Below are 15,374 nucleotides of genomic sequence, written 5' to 3' on the forward strand. Positions count from 1 at the left end.
CATGAGTGTATCATCATTCTGACATTAGACCTTTGCTGACTGCTGCTCCTGTCAGGTGACAATGGTCTCCAGAAATAGTGGGCCTTTGTGTAACTATTGTGCCCACCTTTACTCATGCCTTTCCTCCTTGAAAAGGTGCAGGATATGTGGAGAATGTCGACTTGTTAAACATCTGTGGGTGGAAATATTTTCTCAAATGTAAAAATAAACCGCAGATTACACCTGGGAACTGAAAATGAAAAGCCTTTCTGTCTGCTTACATCTAACTTAACAGCATTAAAATGGGGTCAGGAAGGTGCGAAACGCGCGGACAGCCCACACATATCAATTGGTTGGTGTTATTTATTTATTTTCTTTAATATCAGAGCTTGTGGCTCTATTATGAGCAGTGCTCCGAGCGGCGGGCACCCTGGCTGAGTCTTCCTCCACCTTCAGCACAGATACTCCTCTGTCTGCATCGCTGCTGCTCACAGCCACAAAAAGGAGGGCAGGAGGTTGGGAGGGCTGGGGGGGGGAACCCCTGGATCAGGTTCCTGCCTCCGCAGCCTGGTGATACCAAACCTGACCACGACAGCCCCGCCCACATCCTGTCCTGACAATAGGCAAAAACCGGGGAGAGCCCCCTCTACTCCACTGCTTTAATTGGAAGACAATGATTGCATTCTCCTCGCCCTCTCCTGGCCTCTGTTAGAGGCACAGAGGAGTCACACACAACCTAATTGCTACCTACAATGGGACAGGCTCAGACAAGCGCAGGACCAGCCCACAAAGGCTGTATTAACCTCTGTGCATGCTATCACAAAAAGGCCCAAGTTACACAGCCACAATGCTCTCTCTCTTTCCCCCCCGTGGAAGAACTGTTGTTTCATTCATTCGGCTCGGAGAGACACTCAGGTGGGACTGTGATAGATCTACCTGGGAAAGGCCGTCAGCTAATGACGGTGCGTGTGGTCTGATTGTTAAAGGGCAGCAGTTATTTCAAAGACAAAACAAGACAGAGATATGTGTGTTCTGTCATTTTCAGACAGCTGCAGTGAAAGAAGAAGGAGAACAGCCCCCTTTATGCCTGAGCCAGACAGGTATTCCCTTTACAGCTCTCTGAAATGACTAGAAATTAAAAAAAATATCAGGGTCATTAGCAGGATTTTATGTCACACAGAGAGCTATTGTCTCGTTTGTCAGGATAAATTGCTCCTTAAATTAAATACGAGGCTCCTGTATGCTCATTTAGGATAATCAACCTGGGAAAATTAGAGTAATTTCAACAGCCATGTCTACTCAAAGCACAATGAAAACCCACATCATAAGGTAATACTCAGCCAGCTCTTCTGGAGTCATAAAAATAAATGCCCATTCGGGATGTCTAGAATTTACCTCCTGGAGGGAAATAAATTTTCAACATTCCAGACAAATGTGGCAGCTACATTCCTCAGGAATTTCCCAATCCAGTATTTTAGTCTATAATGACTGGGTTGCTAAATTGCATAACCGTGCAAAAGCTGTGACAAAGACAGGCTCAGAAGCCACAGCAAGCATGCACGTTTGCGAAAATATGATGTGCTCAGATGTGGTGTAACGCAGCAGCGGACGCATGCAGTCGCCCAGCCTCCAGACGCAGACACAAACAAACATGTGCAGCACACTTGTAAGTCTGCCCTCCAAACCTGTTGATTTTAGGAGTGTAGTTTTTGCCTGTCTGTAAAATGATCATCGAACCATGAAGCTGCACATTTTGTCTCATGATCCAACATGTTCCCACTGAACAGTTCCCCTCCAAAACTCCCCAGATTCCCTCTATGCACACTTTTAATCATGAGCATTTGAGCAGCCAAGACATAATTTATTTGCACAGCAAATTCCACTAGATCATCAAGCATTCGCACCATGTGCACATTAACTTTCTATAAAATTTAATCTGTCTCCTAATAACGATGCATTTGCAAAGTTGCTTGCTCAAATCTGGAATTGTGCTTGTATTACTGCAACGTGGTAAAACAAACAGCCCCCCCCCCCTTTCCTCCACCGCCAAACATTAGCATTCAGACAAACGTTTCTCACATCACTCATAGTATCATCTCCCGCAATTCAGTTGGCCTGTAATCACATTACGATTAGTCTGCTCGCAGCTTTGCCACACTACCCCGTGAGTGCATAAGCACTTGTTAAACAGAGGGAGGAAAACGGAGGGAGTCTAAAAATACAGAGCCGGGCAGAGTGGCTCTGAACGGAGGCGAGTGACAAGCCGAGGATTAGTACCGCCTCAGCGAATCAAACAAACAAGTCCAAAAAGGAGCGTGGACGGGAGGTGGAGACAGTGCGAAGGATGGACAGCCAGGGAAGGACGGTGATGAAAAGCACCACTTCCTCAGGAGTTGACCTAGTAAAACATTCATGAGAGAAGTCTTTATGCGTGCGCGCTGGTGGGGAGGATGTGAGGAAAGTTTAAGGCCGGGGAGTCTAAAATAAGACCGTCCTCTGTGTTTCACTGTCTGCGCTGGGAGTTTGTGAGACTGTGGCTGTCACAAAAAGAAAGAGAAAAAAAAAAACGCATTATTTGAGGTTTAAGAGATGACATAAAGGCACATTCAGTGCCAGATGGTACACTGCCGACCTCTCCAATCAAGAATACACACCGAACGGAGACGCCGATAAACCCGGTGCGGGTGACACATTGAAAGAAAGTGGAGCATAAAGGGAGTTTACTTCTTTGGAGGTCTTCCAGCAAATACAGCAGAAACAAGTCATTTCTGCCTTTGACAGATGTGAATGCTACAAAATGAGTGACTGCAGAACATTTACATGCACTTGCACCCAAACACACTTTTAGCGCCATTAGATAATTAGATCGTAAGCTGAACACACAGGAATGATTGACACTCCATTTAAAGTTTTTTCATGGCTTGACTGGTCTAACTCCAGATTCTCGATCCAAACAGACCCGTGAGTGCCGATGACGAGGCAGATGTGACAAACCGCGCAATGCAGCTGGTTTTCATGACTGTTAAAGCACGGCACTAATTAACCGGCTCATCTCACAGCCTCCAAGAGGTCAACACATCACAGCGCCCACATACTGATTGCACACATAAACACACACACTCATAAACACACAGACAGCTTTAAACACCTAAATGTGGAAAACATACAAATAACCTGCATGGCTCGCAGAGTGGCACAGTGTGCAGCGGCGGAAATGAAAATTCACAAAGATGGGAATGGGGGAGAAAAGTGAAAAGACTGGGAGGTCATGTGAGGGTGAAAAACAAATCCTGGAAAGTTACACACATGGCAGAAAGAATATTGACTTTATAAGAGTATCACTGCCTGAAGGAGGAGGACATAGAAATCTCTGATAAAACAAATGAAGTCGAAAAAGGAGGAGGAATGTCGCAGGGGATGAAAGAGGGGCATGGGGAGGAGGGGTGGGGGGGGGAGCAGTGGTGTAAGATGAGCAATCCTCAGCCACATTAGAGCAGCTAAAAACCCAAATTAATCTTAAAAACCTACAGCGGAAGTCAGCAGTGCTCAGAGCCTGAAGAAGAGCTGCTGGGGCTGGCCCTCTCTGGCTGCAAGTACAAAGCTGCATGAGAAACAGATGTTGTAAATGCTTGACACCGTGTGTGTGTGTGTGCGTGTATGTGTGTGTGTGTGCAGGGGGGATAAAGACAATAAAATGGAGAGAAGAAAAAAGAAAACCCCACAGCAGATAATGTTTGATAGCAGATGTTATCTTTTTCTCCTGTTACTCTGTGGACGGGTCCCTCAGCTTAAAACAAAGAGGAAAATCTGTAAACTCAGATCAGAAAAGAACCAGTTCTTACTCTGATTACTGTTGGAAAGCACAGTTATTACTGAAAAAAATCCTATAAGTAACCACTATTTGACTCCCACCTTATGAATGCTTGTATCGGACAACTGTGCATTCAGCAAAAAAAAAAAAAAAGAAAAGAAAAAAACCCCCCCAAAAGCCCATAGTTGCAATTTTACAACTTTTACTCTCAAAAATAAGCACACATAACTGGAAAATATGGTAAATTTAAACCAATTTGGATAAAATTCTAACTGGTATCGTGATGCATCATCACCATAAACGAGGAAGATCAAAGAGTTGGCCTCAACTGATCATGTCTGACATGAAAAAAAATAGCAGCTTGGCGAGTAATTTGCACTTCCAGACTCATCTTTTTTATCATTATGTAGCACGATTTCTGAGGAGTTTTAAAGAATCAATTTCAAAAGCTGGCCATATCCTAAAGTTAACACAGTAAAACAAAAATGATGAGGCTTTATACGTCTGTTTTATCCATCTTAAAGAACCAAATGCCTTCCACATGTCACCTTTTGAAATGGACTTTGAGTGTGGCGACATTACCAAAAAAATAATGACTAACAGCTTGTCAACTTCCACTGTCGGTTGGTTTTACTGGTAAATGTTGTACAACGCTGTTTGGAAACACTTTCTTGGAAACCTACATCGAGCACAATGCAAACACATTTCCCTTTCATATCTTACAACATAAATTGTATTTTTCACAAAACGCATTGCATAAAATAGGGAAATAATGGCGGCAAACCTATTTCAAGGAGAGAATAAGACTGCAGGCTTCCTCCCCAGTCTTTGATTTGATAAAATATTACAGTGAAGCGGAACACAAGCTCCCACAAAAATACAAAACTAGACCTTTCAAAATGAAAGCAACGTGCCCTAGATTCTAACAAGTGTGTTTTGTTGACACCTGCAAGTCTTTTCTTTTGCCATCCCAATCAGGTGCCACTCTCAAAAGTGGAAACCACGGCTGCGGGCAATCAAATATAAACCCTTAGAAGTTAAAAGCACACACACACATATAGTGGAAGCCTATAGCTTCAACATGGCTGCGTCTCCGGCCGGCCATGAACAAGCCACACCTGCTCTCTTCAGATTGTTGCTGATTGCAGAAGCCAGGTCAGACAAATTGCCTGGCACCTCGAAACGCCGCTCTGTCCTCCGGCAGCTGGGGCAGAGCAGCAGGGGCTGCTGAAAACCTGAAGAATATCCCCCTGCCGAGCACCGCCCTGAGCAGAGGGGCTGATGAAGCCGCAAAGATGCGCATCTAAATTTTTACGCAACCCATCGGCGAGTGAAAAGTTAAATGTAACAACTCAGCTGAAGATATTCGTAATATGCAAGACTGAGGTCAGAATCAGCCGCGACAACTTCATCACGGACAAGACGATGGTGACGCTAATGCGAAAAGATTTGGCGTTTCATCACATTTAAGGTCTTTTTATGCGCTTCAAAGCTTTTCAGACTTGTGAAAATCATTAGGGGAGTGCTAAATGGTGAGCGGTTGGGAGTGAATGAGCTCGTTTTCCTTTGTGTGCGCAGGCAGAGTGTGGGCTCGCAGTCATCACCTTCCATGTATTATATACCCCCAGTTCTGAGTGAGCCGCTTCGGCTTGTGGCTTGGCTCATTGCTCTCAGATTTTCCAGTACCAGCTGTGGGTGATGGAGGGTGCGTGAACTCCGTAACCCCCACAGACTTCGTCTTTACAGCTTGTGTGTGTGTGCTGCAGCTGTGCGAACAGCTGTCTATAGTAACATGCCTCATCTGTGTTTGTGCACACATTCAAGGATGAGCTCAGACAGCACCTCTCAGACGTGCGTCCAACTTATGAGAGCGAGAGGATTTTTTTATGGCCCTCATGGGATCTCTTCAGGGAAAAGTGTTATAAAAGAGACTTCCAAAAAGGAAAAAAAAAAAAAAAAGAAGACTCAAACGCTTCATAATATTGCTTTTCCTCTGTGAATTCAAAGGGGAATTCAGGTTTTGATGTAGTGCATGCCTTATGTTCAAAGTTGATTCCTCTACTTGTCTGTGTTGTCTTTATTTGCCAATGCATGCATGCGATCGTATTCATGTGACGTGCATTTAAAGTTGATTACAACAGGAGCTGCTGTGGCAGTGCATGGAAGTTCAGTGTCATTTAGCTTCCCGACATATCATCAGCCATTTCCTCCTCTGGATTTCATCATGATCACTGCTCCTTCTGTGAAAGCCCTGAAAAAGTCTCATCTGTGGATCAGCTCTGCTCGTCAGAGGAAGTGCACATGCTTGTTATCTCAGTCACTCCACCGGATTATCATCTTTCCAGGTTGAAGAAGATTAAAAGGTAGCCTTTGTGTATTTGTCGGCAGTGAGTGAATTCTACTACATCATACTTCCCATAAAAGCCACAAGCCATCAAAGACACTTTATGAACAGCACCATCTTGCACTTTACTAAAATGCACGCAAATCAATGGTAAAATCATTAATCTTTCATGATAAGATCAATGGCCTGAACAGGAAGAGGCCTTCTCCAGAGGACATTAGAGGGCTTCAGTGCCATCTAGAAATGTCAGTCAGAACCCAACTGCAGGGGCACAGTAGCTATGCTGATGACTTGTGGTTATGAAACAGCCTGTAGACGATAAAAACGAAAAAAGCCTCCTGGGTGTTGAAGCTACGAGGCTTCGCAGCCAACCCCACTGGCTTTGCTCGTGCTAAGAGCCCAAGCTTGTCAGAAGTGATTCGGTTCAAACAGACGAGGACATATCGAGATTCGCCCATGGTGATAAAGGGTGAGCACGAATGCCCTATATACAGTTTGTAATAGCACATTGTATTTATATGTAATTAACCCCGTGTACTAACTTAACAGATCTCGGCAGGGATGAGACTTGTACATAACAAACAGGGGCAATCACTGTCATTTCTACTCTTCTCACAATGCATAAACCATTCTGTACTGAGACTACCAACAAAATCAAAGGGCGGGGGTGGAAACAGTGTTGTCAAACAGCATGAGATGGAAGCAATGAATTCTTTCTTCGCATATCGGAAGCTTACACCTTCTCCTCCAAAACCCTCAAACCTCCATCTGACAAATCCAATTAACATGACATGAATATTGTGGTTCTCTGTACACGCCACAAGCAGGATGCTGGCAGTGGATGGGAAAGATGGGCACCCAGGACACGAGCCAGACAGACATGGCAGTCTGGCACCGAGGATTCGGTTTGTGACCTGGCTCCGGCTGGAATAGCCAGTTCCTTGACAGATTGGCAAAGCTAATTCTCTCCCACCCTCCAGCCTATCGCTTCTTCACATCTGTCTTTCAGAATCAGTATCCTCTCACAAGCTGCTTTTTCTTCCTCTGCTGTCTTTTTTTTTTTTTTTTTAACCGTTAGAGTTGCAGCAATGTTCCCAGCATCAGTTTATATATTTTGTATCGATTTTTGTTGACTAGAGTAAGACATTCTCCAAAATTCACCCACTTTCTACTCTCATACTTTACTCTTGCTTTCCACTCACTCCTGGCATCGAGACACCTGCAGAAGTAGGTTGCAAATGATTCACAGCAACCACTTCTGAGGATATTTGTACATGTTTTTGCAGTCAAAATAAAATTCTTGAGAGGTAATGGACTATAAACACTTGACTGGCAAAAAAACCAAAAAAACAAAAAAACTTTTTTTTTGTTTGTGGAGAAAAACAAGCTGTTGTGACCTCAATCACTTAACCAAATTGCAGTTTCAAAAAGTAAATTAGCATCTTCTCCTCCACTGTGTATTTCCACTTTAAATCATCAAATGCAATCTTCGAGTGAGGTAGGACGATAAAAGAAAGCCTTAAACGTTCTCGGAGAGCTGAATGGAGAAAACATCGTGTGGAGGTGTCTGGAAAGACGTCAGCTTGCACAATCTGCCGGCCCAGGGCACTGAGGAGATTTACATTTGGCTCAAAGGAGGAATGAAACATCAAAGTCTCTCTGAAGCACCACTTGATGCTGCACAATGGGACAGGTGAAGAAAAGCAGTGCAAGACAGGATCGAAACTACTGTACCCACAATGCAACGCAGCCTTCCTAAAATAGAACACATCAGCGCCGTGACACTGACAGTAACAGCTAAACCTCACGATGCGCTCGAACAAAAGTAGAACAAAGGTGATTTTTTTTTCCTGCTTTATGCCTCTCAGAAAACTCTGATATTTCTGTATTTCCGCTCCGAGGAACTTTCTATTAAATCTGTAAACAGTTGAGACGGATGATTGTGACAGTCAAAGAAAGAAGCTTGGATAAAGTATGACAGGCTAAATAAAGAGCTGCAGGAGTCTGTAGCATGTAATTCCAAAACTGACATGTAATTACTGTCAAAATAGTTTCTGACAGTAACCAAGAGAGACTGCGACACGCATATCTATTCCGACAAATTAGCACTTTCTGTTGTACTTTGCACTTTGTTGGACAGAGCTGTACATCCAGACCCTGCTATTATGTTTGAAAGTTGGCATTCATTGCACCTATGAGGTGAAATTCAATATGACCTATAAGGTTTGACAATATTGGAAAACCTGTTTTGTGTTTCAGCTGAACTTCAGTTGGACTTTAGTGCATCTTGATGCAGACATTTTATGGAAATACTGCACCACTACAGACGACACACAACTTTGTTCCTGTCCTCATCGCCACCAGCCTTTAATCTGAGCATGACTCACAATGCATGCTTTTTCTTTCACCCATCATCCACCCAACTGAGCAGTACACCCCAAATACATCACAATACTTGCACGCACGAATGTCAAAATATTGTCCAATTGTCCATTTTGCCGAGTAGCATCCTCTGAATCACAAGCCCAGTGATATCTATTCAAATTTATCCACAGAGACACATACAAACCCAGGGTAACCTCCGTTGTTGTCAGATATGACTATGTTGATGATGCCTGCTGGGTGTTGTTTTTGACTTGAGAGGTTTGTGTGTATGAAAACCACAATAGATGCTCCAATTGCCAAAGTGTGGACCACATTCTCTCCGGGTGATTTTGTAAACAATGGCCCATGTTCTGTATGTCAGCAACTGATTGACCTTAAAATAAAAAGGTCATTTCAGGGCAAAGAAACTGTTATTCAAGCATCTCTGAGTTGCCACTGATGCATATGTAAACGAGTAAAGCTGCCATACCTGCAGTCTGAGAGGCTGTCTTCTTCTCTCCCCACAATCTAATGCTCTCCGTTGGGGCTGTCATGTTGAAAACCATTCAGCATTTCATAGCAATCACACCAAGCTCCTGAGCAATTACTGCTGATTGCAGCCCAGTTGGCCTGGACACTGTTTATCCGTGCTGGCCTGGGAATTCATCGTTCAAAACTCAAGACAGCAAAGGAGGAGGATATTTCCTCCTCGAGTGCAACGTGCCTTCGCCAGCATATATGCCTCCCGTAAGACATCTTCACAATGGCTCAATGCTCATTTTAATTAACACATAAGCCTGTTGATGTTAATTAAAAAGCAGACAGATGATTCCCCATCAGAAAAAAAGATCACACGGAGGGCTGAGCTGCCTATATGAACACACCAAGCAGCACAGAAAACTCACAGGAGAGTTTGCAGGCCCTTTTGAAACCTGCCCCACTATAAATGGGCGCATTAAATCTTTGATGAGAATAGTTTCATGATTAAAGTATTTGGAAATGAGTTTTAACCTGAATAATAACAGCTTCCAGCACCATTCAGAAAGCATAAATATCCAGACTGCGGCTGTATTTTCTGTGTTTGTGTGTTACTTACTTCATGGGCTTGAACAAAGCCTGTCCATAGTTCTGGAAAGTCATGATCAGCTTCAGCTGGGTGCCTCCTGATTTCATGGCTGGGAGGAAAACAAGTGAGATGTTAGATCACTGTCTAAATAGTTTGAAGCGTAAACACACACTCACACACAAACACATACTTACACTCGCACACATGCACAGCTGTTTAGTTATTTGCCAATTTGGAGCGGGCAATTTTGCATGAATGCATAATGGAGCCATCACATCTGCTGACCATTTTACCAGACACTGTACAATCAAAGTGCAATTGTGGCAGTTAGAGCTGGGTGTGACTGAGCAGGAGAAGTGACTGAGAGCAAAACGCGGCATGGAAAGCATCTGCTGGCAACTGCCGCCAGGTCTGCGTCTGACGGAGGGAACACGAAATGGGCAATTTGCCTGAATGAGGCTGAGCGACTGACTTCTCCGGGAGCATGCATGCATCTTTAAAACAACACGTCTCTCTGAGACAGACAGTAAAATCTGTAATTAAGTCAGAGAGAGTCTCGCAGTTTTTGCACATTCAGTCCACCAACAATGCATTATGAACCGCATGTGATTGGAAATGACTGAATGACCGTGTTTACAGTTTGACTGCAGACTCCTCTGCCTCGTGTATCCTGCGCTCACCTCATCTCTGAATCATCATGAAATGCACTGTTTCCATCTATGTCTGTTTACGTGCACGTGACACATATTGTAACAAATCTGATTTAGACCAGATCTTTCTCTGTAGCTCTTCGTGAGTTGCATGCGTTGTCAGTCAGAGCCGTCTAGCACACCTCGGACTCTTCGCAGGCACTTCCATTCTCACTCCCACGAACTGAGCGTGTGCAGCTGCAGGCGGGAGTCAGCACATACAGTATGTGTCCGACTTCCTCTCATGTCCACAGTGTCTCTCAGGTGACCAAGACTCACTGTGAGCTCCCCGGACACAAACAAAGGGACTGCTTGGCCTGTTCACAATGGCCAGGCTTCTGGGAGATTGACTTATTTATTACAGCATATTAACTTAAGCATATTACACAAAAGGGCACTTCTGCCTCACCCCAATATCGCTGGTGGACCCTGCTACTAACTGGATTGCTGGATGAGTAGCTGGCTGGACTCTACCCCCTGCTCAGAGCCGTCTTTTGTCTTTACTGACTCTCTTTTTATTTTCTCTCACAGTTTGTTCTCCTTTTTTTTTTTTTTTGTTTTTGTCTTTTTAATCCACCCCCCCAACCCCATGCTTTATTTATATATGTCATCCTTGTATTCACATTCTCTCCGAGAAGCTCTGTCTGTCTTGATTCATCTTACTCAGTGCTGGCAAGTCTCACCACTTAGCGTGACTCATTTTCTAAAGCTTTGGATTTTGCATACACTGTTGCACACAGCAGTACAGCCTCCATAACCTCCGATCTGAGCTGTTTTTCCTTTATGGCAGAAAGCGGGCACTGAGCGATGTCAAAGCCAAAGAATACAGCGAGCGCGTTAGGCCTACACATGTGACAGATTTGCTGAGACCAGGTCAAAGGGACGGTGCTCCAGAGTAATGGTTGGACTCGATGCTTTAGGAGATTGGAAATGCCTGAACTATGTTTTAATACTGTGGCCTCAATTCACCACTCAGTGCTGGGCTTCGTAAAATTTGGTCCCGAATAGAAAGCTGCAAAAGGTAATCCTTGGTGAAAACCCCTCTCTTGATTGTGTCGATGCTGACATGCAGTCACACACGACTTGAACAACAAACTTCAACAGGACGCTCTTGACAGCCTCCCATCTGTCTCGGCAACTGTGTAAATGTATATGCTCGTGTGGATCCGCCCATCTATCTCTCTGTTTTTCCAAGAGAGTCCAAATGAATCAATGCCCCTGCTTTTTTTTTTTCTTTTCTTCCCCTCCTCCTTCCTGTTCACCGGTCGTTCAGAAAGCTCCAGGCCTCCCACCAGCATCAGATCCCACTCTCTTGGCGTGATGATAAATTCATCCCGCTCTCACCTGTGCCATCTCACGGAGCTGTGCGTATGATTTATGAGTTCAGCTGATGACTGAACAAAAGGCTACAGCCTGCCCTGACTGAGAGACAGACACAAAGGAGGGAGGAGGAGGAGGGGGGGGGGGGGGGGGGGGGGGGGGCAATTCTGAGGAGAAACTGCTGAAGAGGAAAACTTTCTAATGCTGTCTCTGTTTTGTCATTTTAGTGAGACAGATAAGTAGTAAGTGTGTGCGCTAATTATAATGCTCAAGTGCTGTAATGCATACTTGAGGGAGACACAGACACACACTGCAGTTTTTTTTTTTTTTTTTTACAGACAGTGGCCTTAAAGGTGTGTCTGGCTACAGTTTGCACATAGTTGAGGTCAGCATGGTTTAAAAAAATATGAATGAAAAGACAGCAAAACCCTCCCGAGTGCAGACAGAGATGCATGCATGACTTATTGTAAGCTGCCTCTGAGAGATAGGCGGACTAATAATAATGAGAAGGTGGACAAAGCTGGAAAAAAGAACATAAAGGCAAAAAAAAAAAAAAAAAGGGTAATCCTAAAGCAGATAAAGAGAGTCATTGCTGCAGTTGTGATTATTAATCATGGTCTAATCCAGCATTTCAAAATGAAAGTTCCTCTATTCAAAGCAAATTTGGCTGAGCTGGCGGAAACAGCATCCAGATAAACCATGGAAAAGAACATCCACGCACGGTATGATACGGTAGAATAGACCCACCTTTTTAAATGTTTCTGATATCCAATAGCTTTTAACATGTGGACACACGCTCTCCTTTTCTCAGTTTCATAGTGCAACATTGTCAAAGCTGCAGCTCCAATCTAATGTATCGATGCTCACTTTCACAGAGCGTTTACTCTCCACTCTCATCAGCTTTAAAAACAAATCATTTTTCAAATCATTTTTAACGTACAGACTGCAACAGGCATTTTAGGGACCAAAAGCAATGTTTTTAGATTCAACTAACTTGCTCTTCTGTTGTTTCCATTTTACCTGGTCAGTTTTTTTTTCAGCGTCATCTTTTCAGATATAAACCACTGATTTATGTTTTTATCTTCTGTTTTAGGCACAGTGCATGTTTTCTATATAAATATTCCTGATGGCCAGACAAAACAGAAGAATAAGAACACATGGATTGGGATATACTTAGCCTTAACAGAGTTGAACAAGTCTCAGCAGTAACGACCTTCGTATTGTACCATTATTAATGATTTAAGGAATCCGTGAGCTATGAAACAACCTGCTGATCGAAACAAATATGCTCCCTTACACACCGCATTATTTGATAAACATGGATTGTGAGGATCAATATTGCGCTCCAGGAAAAGGAGAGACCACAGGGTGATTCATAAACTCATGCACATAGGCAGAAATGCAGATAAAGGGTTAGATATCTGTGATTTTTTTTTCCTCTTTCGGACACACATGAACAGGCACACCTTGTCGTAGACACAGCTGTACACAGATTGTGAGTCATGGTCCAACAGATGAGAAAGATGCACACAGTTAAGTCTTTTGACACTGCTCCACAGTCTTGCATATTGCATTTTGTAACATACAGTATATTTTCCAATGAGAATCATGTAACTGATCGGGAAAGGTTTCAGATGTCAAGCAATTTTTGTTGTAGGTATACAAAATGACGTTGATAATAATGGAAGTTGAAAGCCTGACATTTAAGTCAAAGCAAACAGTCCACACACACCTTATTGACCCAGCTGTCCCTGACTGACTCACCCACACTGGTGATCCTCTGCGTGACCAGGTCCTTGAGCAGAGCGTCCAGCACAGGACTGTGTCTGGAGTACAACTCATAGCGGTTTATCCCAATGTGGAAGCGGAGCCAGTTGGGGTAAGACTCTGCTGTAACCTCAGCGGTGGGGGAAAACTCGTCTTCATCCTCGTTGCCCTCCTCGTTGTGCCTTGTAACACACACACACAAGATAAGGTCCACCATAAACCACTGACTGTTTCTCAGTGTATTTTTAGTTTAAGCGCGATAGATTTCCTCTTTGCTCCTGCATGAAACACTATTAATAGAGACTATGAGCAGCAGCATAATTGATTCAGAAAGAACTGGCACAGAACATGATGCTGACAACAGATGGTTAAAATGCAGGGTAATCCAAGAACATGAAGAAAATCTTGCAGGATGAAATCAGAAATGTAATGCTGCGAATGGATAAGAGGGAAGAAGGTTTGGCAGGAAAGAGGATTGGGTGGATGCTCACAGATGGATGAGTGGACACTAACACTGAAGGATAGAGATAGATAGATAGATAGATAGAAGAGATTTCTTCTTTATTGAGCAAACACACACACACAAAAACATTCAACCTACTTTCTCTCTGCATCTCTTTTCACTCTAACTTAAGTGTAATTAATTCTTATCAACTCACCATCCTTGGTTTCCTGTGGCTCTGGGATAAAACCTGATGTCAGTGTTGACATTAAATAAGGTATCGTCGTCCGTTAGGGCAGGAAGGTCAACCTTGTACAGGGGATGATCAAACAGAGACGCCAGGCGGAAGGCACCGTGCGCTGCCACCGCTCGCCCCCTGCTCGCGTTTCCGATGAGCGGCTTGTGGTCCTCCGCCTTCCCCGCCGCGGGTCTCAGCCGCCGCGGCGAGTCCGCCTTGTCCCCGGCGGCCGTGATCTTCTCCAGGGAGTGCGACGTGAGGTTGGAGCTCGGCTCGTTGCTGAAGTCCTGCAGGATCCTCAGCGTGTGCTTGTTAGGCCAGCCCGCCTCCGCGCGCTGCTTCCCCCAGCCCTGCGCCTCCCCGCCCGGGTGCTGCGCGCACTGACAGCCGCCGTCCCCGCCGTCCGCTCCCGCCGCCCGCTTCTCCAGCTTGGGCAGCAAGTCTATCATGATGTGCATGGTGCACGCGACCAGAAACACCATGAGTATCAACACTCTGAATTTGCGAAACAGGATCATCTTCGCGTTCGTCTTTCCTCTCTGCACGGAGTGAGATTCAAGCGCAGCGCACCTTACGGCGCCGACATGGATGTCCGACAATGTTTGGCGATGAAGAGGCGGCGATGTTAGTTTTGAGATTTTCTGTGATCATTGCACACATAATGAGCATCGGGCTGTGTTGGAAACTCCATTGTGGACTGTTATTCGCAGTAGTCCCAGTTCTTCATTCCCAGACAGGTGGACGGAGCTGGACTCTTCACTGGCAGCGGCTCAATAAATGCTTTTCATTCATTGCCTGGTTGAATAGGATACAGTGTCAGAGGACGGCGGGCTGGATGGAGCTTTCAGGAAAGATAAGAGCATCGATAGCCCTCAAACCTGCTTCTTTGTAGCGATGCCAGCCTGGAGTGAGGTGTCAAATGTGTCATAACTGTGCTCGTGCACAAAAATAAAAAAATAAAATAAAAAAAAAGTGACAGGTTGCGAGAGAATGATATGGTTCAATCCGCAAACCAAAGCCTCCTTTATGTTTGGAGTAAGTGGTTAAAAAAAAAAAATTACAAAAAAAAAAAACTGATCAAAAAGATCCACAAGGATAACAGGTGATCCGCTGCGAGGATGCTGCGCCTCTTCCGAGGGGGGCTGGCTGGCTGCTGGCAGGTGCCGGGATCCTGCTCGTGATTTGTCCTCTCAACAGCGCCTTGTCTCCCTTCCAAGTGTTCATCCAGGGTGGGTGTGTTAAATATTATGATGGAAGCCCTGCGAGCCCAGCCTCAGCGGCGTCAGGAGGAAGAGATTGGCTGCGTCCGCACATACAAGGAGCACGAGCGACATGAAAGGCGAGCTTCAGGGAT

At 44.6% G+C, this 15,374-nt stretch overlaps 1 protein-coding gene across 1 annotated transcript in view; it reads right to left on the reverse strand.

The window, feature by feature from the left end:
* Positions 1-14,566, reverse strand: part of fam20ca (FAM20C golgi associated secretory pathway kinase a) — a 36,937-nt gene extending 22,371 nt beyond the window's left edge. The window contains exons 1-3 of the mRNA XM_030088692.1: positions 14,000-14,566; positions 13,338-13,522; positions 9,595-9,673 (exon numbers count right to left, since the gene is read on the reverse strand). Of these exons, the coding sequence (XP_029944552.1) occupies positions 9,595-9,673; positions 13,338-13,522; positions 14,000-14,538 (803 nt within the window). The 5' untranslated portion in view covers positions 14,539-14,566. The remainder of the gene's footprint in view (positions 1-9,594; positions 9,674-13,337; positions 13,523-13,999) is intronic.
* Positions 14,567-15,374: the final 808 nt, after the last annotated feature.

Source organism: Salarias fasciatus, chromosome 4 (genome assembly GCF_902148845.1).
Source record: "Salarias fasciatus chromosome 4, fSalaFa1.1, whole genome shotgun sequence".
Taxonomy (NCBI): Eukaryota; Metazoa; Chordata; class Actinopteri; order Blenniiformes; family Blenniidae; genus Salarias; species Salarias fasciatus.